The 8,423-nt window shown below is 32.9% G+C and overlaps 1 protein-coding gene across 1 annotated transcript; it reads left to right on the top strand.

The window, feature by feature from the left end:
• On the top strand, nt 1-8,294 carry LOC131978588 (T-cell surface glycoprotein CD3 zeta chain-like). Its single transcript, XM_059342297.1, has 7 exons — nt 1-172; nt 3,557-3,651; nt 5,576-5,605; nt 5,719-5,742; nt 5,837-5,896; nt 5,976-6,002; nt 6,886-8,294. Exons 1-7 carry the CDS (start codon nt 109-111, stop codon nt 6,973-6,975), a joined length of 390 nt encoding a protein of 129 aa, XP_059198280.1. The 5' UTR covers nt 1-108; the 3' UTR covers nt 6,976-8,294.
• Nucleotides 8,295-8,423: the final 129 nt, after the last annotated feature.

Below are 8,423 nucleotides of genomic sequence, written 5' to 3'. Positions count from 1 at the left end.
CTTCCTCTGATCACGGAAAAAAAAAAAAAGAAAGAAGATTGAGGCAACCAGAAGAGAAAGAAATAGAGAAAGGAAAGCTTGTTTCTGCAGAACAGACAGAAAATAGTTATGGATAAACTGAGCTCAGGTGTGTTTGTGCTGTTTGTGCTCCTGGTGCCTGTTTCCTCGACAGGTAAGAGACACAAAAACACCTCTTTTATACTCTTAAATTCTCTTTTAGTCTGGCCTGAAATGTTTGTCTATGTGAAGAAGAATGTCCATATCATCCGGTTGGTATTGGGAAAGAGTCGATACATGTGAAAAGACTATTTAAAAATTTTTTTTTTTTTAAACTTTAATGCATTTTATATTGGCGCTCTGTTGTGGAAAACGTCTTCTGTAAAACAGGCCTCCGCTGCTCGGATAAAGTTGAACATTCAACCCGTTAAAATACTTAAAATCTCTTGTTCTGTCCGTTTGTGGACAAATAATATCTATAAAGAGACGGAAATATCTTTCTTTGTTGCAAAAGTGCAAAGAGAGTCACAGCCGAGATGAGAGAAGATATTTTTAGCATTATCTTGTTGCAAAAGTAGAGTCGCTTGAGGTTGTGTTGCGTGGTAAGGAAATTATGACACGAGAGAATAATTAAATCGTCCATTCAGTGTTATGAGAATAATTATTTTTATTTAGAACAATGGAAACTAAAATAAAATTATGCAAAATCTTGATACAGAAAATAATTATGTTTATTCATCTTAAATTTTACATACTATAGAGGGTTTTTTTTCCTGGTCTCGGTATAAATACATCTATATGTGTCTGACTAGAATTCAGACATAAAATGCACAATAAAGAACGGCCTTTCTTTCCTTTGGGTTTAACTTGAGAAGTTTGTGTGCATTTGATGTTTCCTAGACTCTCCTTTTAAGTCGTAGTTAGGGAGAATCATGAAAAAAATAGCTTTAAAATGATCAAAAACCACTTTCAAGTCCCGTCATGTATCTCAGTCAGATTCATTCTGATGAAGGGACTACAAGAAAGCATGCATGAATAAATAATCTCCCTGCAGACATTATTCTAAGTGTAAGAGGGAAAAAAAACTGAAGGTGTTAGTTTTCTGCAGCAACTTGTGAAGATAAAGCATAAAAACTTTCCTCAGCAGAAACCACTTTTTATATTGTGTAATGGAAAGTTGCTGCAATGGAAATATTAATATATTTAAATATTATTTGGCTGCATTCTTGTAACCTCATGACCGATGCTCAATTCCTTCTCGGTAATATTACATGTTTATTACATTCAGCAGGCAACAATCAACAAATATTGATCAGGAGATATGTGTTGGTGTTGGTTCTGACAATGTAGACAGTGATTAAATTATTTATTTATTTACACTAAATAACATCATTAACATAGAGTTAGCTTTTGTTTCACCTTTGTGAAAGTGCGGAAAATCATTTTATTTCATGCTGGCTGCATAGAAAACACAATGATTATGTATCAGCTTGTTGCTTTTTTTTTAGCTCTTCATTGATGATTAAACATTCAGACCCAAGAAAGTTTTAACTTTAGGATGACTAGACTCATTGAATTTAAAATAAAATTCTAAGAGTTTGAACAATGTTTGGCTGCATGTCATGAGTTTAGAAGTTGAAGCATAGTTTGACATTGAGGGAAATACGTTTGTTTGGTTTCTTGATGAGAGTTAGCCTATGGTTTATTGCATTTACAACTGAAACAGTCAGTGGAGACATTTCCATGAAAAATCATGAGCATCAGTAGCAGAGAGAGTGGGCAGAGCTGATTTCAGTATGGCCTGGCATTACAACATTAATTCACGAAGGTGCATTAATCTAAAACCTCTGAGTTTTGTTTCGATTTCCAAGTGGCGTCATCAGCGAGCACTATTCAAAATGGCAACACAATAATCCGACAACCAATCAGAGCAACAAACCACGTGACGTAGCGTTGAGTAACCCATGCAAGTTGGGGTGGTGCTTGTGTGCCAGTTTTAGAGAGCCGTGCAGTAAAGCCCTCTGTGCTGATACCAATGCACAAGAGAAGTGAGATCTTAAAACCCACCTGCAGTTACCGTACATGGCCATAGGAGGCGCCAAAGACATGAAACAGAGATCTTCGAGATTGTAACTTTAATGGTTTTACTGGTTTTATTACCAGTATATTTTCACTGGTCGATCTAAACAGGCTACATAAGAATGAAAGTCAACAAAAGTGGAAGTTGAAATTTAGAAGAAGAATCTTTCATCTTTGGCCGGTTGATATTTTCAGCTTCACGCTCTCAGTAACCGTTATTTCATAAGTCGCCTCTCTGAAGTATAAAAATATTCTGAGACTTGAACACATGTAACATCCTGAAGCAACTCTTACATGATCAAGATTAGTCAAGGAAGTCATAGCTTCAATGAATCACCACAACTGGCGACGTTCTCACAACATGGCTTCTTTTCCAACCGCATGGCGAGATAAGCCAAAACCTCAGAGCAGCCCATCGAACTGACAGGAAGAACCTTAATCTACTCAGCTGCAGATATGTACTTTCTTATTTCCTGTTTCAGGGGGTCTTACTCAAGTCTCTCATGTGCCTCACTGTGCTGACATGGTTTGACACGTTAACAGCTCACACGCACACACACACACACACACACACACACACACACACACACACACACACACTGGGGCCCTATGTCCTTCTTCTATAGTTTGTTCCTAAAGTCAAACAAAAAGCACTCAAATAATTTTATTTACAGTTATTTTAAAATAGTAATATAATAAGAAATATTCCATTAAAATACTTGTAATTTGATTGTATTATTTTACATAAATACAACAATTAAAAAATAATCGTAAACATTAACATGGCTTCTAAGAGATAACAGACTAACTGAATTTTCTCTCGGGGATAAATAACGTTTTTTTATTTATTTGAAATTCCAAGAAAAATTTACTGTTTTTTTGTTGTTGATTTTTCAAGGAATAATACCAGAACAAATATAAAATACTCCTTTGTAAGGGTTTTTATTTTTTGTTCATTAAGATCCGTCAAGATAAAATATTTTAACCCGACAGCAGTGATATTTGTGAGATGTTAATTATTTCTGTTATTATAATCATTAATGATTATTCATACTTTTATAATCTGACATTATAAAATCTTTTTAAAGATTGTACTTACTTATTTTTGTGTGTATAGATATTCAGGCTGATATTTGCACAATTCTGGGATACATATAGTCCAAATTATTGCAGTGTTTATATTGTTTAAAGCTTCTGTTCCAATGTCATGTTTACTCATTTGAATGTATTTAATTAAAATAGCTCTTTAATATTCTTTTTTGCTGCAGTAATGGGAATTTCCCTGCCAAGGATGAATATCATCTTGATTTATCTTATCTTTTTAAATTTTGCTCTGAAAGCTAAAATAACATCCTTCAGATAGAAAGACAAAGAAGAAAATTCCTCTCCAAAGGAAAAATCTCACAAAAATATTAAAACCTCTCAGAAATGTTCTTAAGTATAATATTAACAATATTTCTCTTCTGTGTTTGTCCTGCAGATATTTTTTTAGCTGAGCCGATGGTTTGCTACTTCCTGGACGTGATCCTGGTTGTTTACTGCGTTGTGGCCACGGGGCTGTACTTCAGAGAAAAGGTGAGTTATCTACAGGAAGAGCTCCGTGTACAAATGTGTTATTGTATGTTATTTTATTTTTTTTTGTGATCAAATGTTTATTGGGATTTGACACACATACACGGCAAATCATAATAATAAATCAATGAAAACATGAAAATGAAATAAATATAACTGAAAATAACTCAACAAATAAATAATAAAAATACAAAAGGCAAGTAATTAAATACAGAGAATGTCACAAACGCAAAAGGAAAATAGTGCCATTGATGTGCAACCTGGTTAGATCTATCAACTAGGTTAATGTCATCCACAATTTGCAGTACACAGTAAAACCCAAACAGGGAACATATACATATAAATACAGAACAGGACCAGAGGGGAGGGGGGGGGCAGTTCACACCAAAATGCCTTTAAGAGCCTTGACTGTTTGAGCCCAGTACAATGTCACTTCCTCTTTCGCACCATGTACACGTGCTGTGGACAATTCCAGAAGCGCAACATCTATGAAGTTGAGCAGCCACTGACGCTGAGTTAGTATATGGGGCGGTTTCCACCTTGTTGCGATCATTTTTTTAGCTGCAGTTAGGCCAGCCAGAAACATGCGCTTTGGGGAATTCGTAAGTTTCAGTTGAGAGAGGTCATTTAAAATAAAAACAGCTGGGGACAGGGGAATAGAAAGGGATATAAGCGATGACAGTTCACTCTGCACCATTTTCCAAAAATTTGCAACCCCTGGGCATTCCCAAATCATGTGGAAAAAGGTGCCCACAGTGCCTATAGTGCAAAATGTACAGTTTGGATTATCTTTTTTTTTCATACTGTAAAGTTTACGAGGAGTCATATAAGTTCTATGAATGAAATTTAGATGGATCTGTTGATGGTCAGGGTTTCTGGATGACTGTTTAACTGTATCCCAGACCCCATCCCAGTCGAAGTCGGGGTCAAGGTCAGGAATATCGGCCCGCCAAGATGTATCAACTGGCAGCGTGACGTAAGATTTTTCTAGGAAATAGCGATACAATTTAGATACAATTTTTCTAGATTTTATTGTATGTTATTTTATTGTTTTATTCTCCAAAACTATCTGGCAATCCCTGGAAATGATATTGTGACCCCCAGGTTGAAGCTGAAAGAAATCCAAAAGTTCAATTCAAGTTATTCAACAAGTAAAAATACCCTTAAAAAATATTCTGGTTAGAATTCCTCAGATGTCAGCATGTGCAAACCATTATTTTTTTCATCAACTATTCAGACATTTTTTTTTTTTTTTTATTTTTTTAATTACTTGATTAATTATCATAAAATAGTAAAAAACAAACAAATTACCATTAGAATCTCTCAGAGCACATGTGCACATTGCTTATTTTCTTTGACCAACAGTCCAAGAGGACAAATTTAATGAATAATGATATGAAACTACAGCTGCAAAAGCCAACTATTTCTGATAATTGAATAACTGTTTAAGTTTTTTCTTTTTCATGCAAAAATGGCAGAAAATGCTGTTTTCAACCACTCAAAAATTGAGATTTTCGACATTTCTCTGTTTTAAATCATATTAAACTGAATATTTGTAAGTTTTGGACTAACTAAACAAGATATTTAAAGACATTACCTTTGGATTTTGAGATAATTTTTCACTTTTTTCCAACATTTGTATACTAAACGATGCATTAATTAATCAAGAAAATAATGTGCAGGATAATAGATATTGCAGGCCTGTATGAAACAAAGAGAAGTAACAAATCTTTACATTAAAGAAGTGAAACTTTTTGAATATTTGACAATTTTGCTCAAAAGGATGACAGAAACAATTAATCAGTTCTAATCAGAAGATGTAAGTTTGGACTTTTATAACTTGTGAAGTTAATTCATGAAGATTAATCAATTATTTAATTTATTATTTATTAATTTATTTAAAAAATATTCTTCTTCCTCTGTGCAGTTTATCATCCCCACACCTGCCAAAGCGACTGTAAGTCTCCATGTTTCCATTTATTTTCTGTTTATTGATATATAAACTTTTATGTGTATCTATTTGAATGAATTTCATTATATTGTGTGTTTTTCTCACTCACTCTTTAACAGGACGATAATGGAGGCATTTACCAGGTAAGAAGAAGAACTCTCCCTCAGCTTATTGATAATGTTAAATCTGCTGCTCTGCTTTAAGATACTTAATTATAATTTTATGATTCCTCTCCAGGAGCTCGACAGAGCGAAAGACCAAGATGCGTACCAGGTGCTGGAACCAACAAAAGCCAAAGTGAGTAACGGAACACTTTTAAAGGTCAAACTTAAAAAAAGACTGTAGTTGACTGTGCTTTATTTTTTATCTCTTCTAGAAAAAAGTGAAGAAAAGGAAAACTGAGGTAAGTTTATTTACTCACATGGTGTTGTGTCATATAAAGCATTCATAGTTATTATGTTTATAGAATAATTTTTCTGGCTTTCATTAAATGTTTTATTTATCTCCTAAAGCTGAACAACAGAAAGACAGTAATTATGGTTTTTACTGGGATATTGAGAGATATTTGGATGTTTTATTCAAATATAAAAAATATCCTCTAATTGAGTCACAAAGGACCAACTAAAAAAAATGTAAATGTATTTATTTTATTTATGTATTGTTTTGATGCTCTGATGTCCTTCTCTTTTATGTATTCTCATATTTGAAAAGAAGAATTTGATCATATTTGCAGAACAAAACAAGAAAGAATATTTTTGTGCACTTAAACTCAAAATACTCTTTAAATGGCTTGATACATTTTTCTGACTTTTAGACATTATAATGTTATTATTATTATTATTATTATTATTATTATTATTATTATCCAACAGATAATACACTGTCTGTCTCACAAAAATAAAATAAGTATATATATATAGGCTCCTGCAGTGTTACATACAGTCATGGGAAAAAATATTAGACCATCTTTGTTTTCTTCATTTTCTTGTATTTAATGATAATAACCAGGCATTAAAATGAACAAGAAAATGAAGAAAACAAAGGTGGTCTAATATTTTTTTCCATGACTGTATTGTGTTGGGCACTTTAATAAAATGTCCCAGCCTGAACATAATAAAGTTAAAGTCATCACAGGATATCTCTTCTCACAAGATCTGGGGGGTTATCGCCTCTGCTTCACAACTTCCTGTGTGAAACTGATCTGTGGTCAGTGGGAATGTAAACAAAGTGACCAGATAAACAGCTGCTGGTTTGATCAATACAGATGTTTGATTTTGTCTCTGCAGTCGACCTCGGCTGAGGAGAGGGACAAAGACGCCTACGAGACTTTGAACCCCAGCGGCTCAGATGCTGCTCCGCCTCTGTCCCCCCACTGAAGTCCAACAGACAGAATGCTGATCAAAGCTGACACACTTTTATCACAAGATTAGCCAGCAAGTAATCTGATGAACAATTAATCTTTTAAGTTATATATCAAATAGATATTCAAAACCTTCTCTGGAAAAAGCTTTTTCAAAAAATTTGAATTGGCAGTTTCTTTTTCTTGTTAGTGATAATTAATTATCGAACAAAAAGAGCAATTTAAAGACGTCATCCTGTAATGAGCCTTTTTTCATCACTTTGTTACATGTTATAAAAGAAAATATTAATTATAAATATTAATAATTAACTTATAATTAAATTGTAATAATTAACTTTACTGTTAGCCCTTAAAAGCCAGATATACTTTAAAACATTCTGTTTAACAGTTATATGAGGCTTTAATTCACACATTTAACAAGACAAGGTCAAAACCAGCAGTGGAAAAAAGTATTAAGAGAAGTACTAGTACCACACTGTGAAATTACTCCACTACAAGTAAAAGTCCTGCATTCAAAACTTACTTCAGTAAAAGTATAAAAGTATAAGCATCAAAATGAACTTAAAGTATCAAAAGTAAAAGCATTTTTTATGCAAAATGCAACCACTCTAAACACACTATAAATTCAAAATATATTAATTTGTATTGATGCATTTATGTGAGCAGTTTTAATTTTCTCTTTAACTTTTCAATATACTGTTATGAGATTGAATAAATTTAAAAAAAAGTCTAATCACTTTAAATGTATACACATTTTATGATAAATCTCAATAAATAGTAATCATAAAATACTCAGGTAAAGTACATCAAAATTGTACTTAAGTACAGTACTTGAGTAAATGTACTTCATTTCATTCCACCACTGCTAACATGCTAATGCTAACAAGTACCAGCATAAAAATGTACTTTAAGTATCAAAAGTAATAGTACTTATCATGCAACTACTCAGGTTGTTTTATATATTTTGCATATATTATTTGTGCTGATGCATTTATGTGACTAGTGTTTTAATTTTCTCAAGTTAGGGCTCATTGTAACGACTTAATATACTGTTATGAGGTTTAATACAAAAAAAGTCTTTACATTAAATTGATCATGTTTTATGATGAATCTCGACCTGAAAAGCAAATACAGCTTGCAGCTAAAAGGATTGGAGTAAAAAGTACAATATGCTTCTAAAATGTAGTGGAAGTCGAAGTATAAAGTTTGTTACATTCCACCACTGCTAACATGCTAATGCTAACAAAGCAGGTTACTCTTTACATGCTATTTTAACTTATTATGCTAACACTTATTAGCAGTAGATGCAAAATGCAGCAGAAGCTGATGGGAATTTCATTTCATCAAGGTTTTAGCTATTAAATGTATACCTTATTGTGGCAGTATATTAAAAGCCATGGTTGTGGCATCTGTATGTTATAAATAAATTGACTAAATCCCAATAAAAGACAAAGCACATGTCAA

This window comes from Centropristis striata, chromosome 10 (genome assembly GCF_030273125.1).
Source record: "Centropristis striata isolate RG_2023a ecotype Rhode Island chromosome 10, C.striata_1.0, whole genome shotgun sequence".
Taxonomy (NCBI): Eukaryota; Metazoa; Chordata; class Actinopteri; order Perciformes; family Serranidae; genus Centropristis; species Centropristis striata.
Note: the sequence above shows the minus strand (reverse complement) of the source record. Positions and strands in the feature narration are given on the sequence as shown.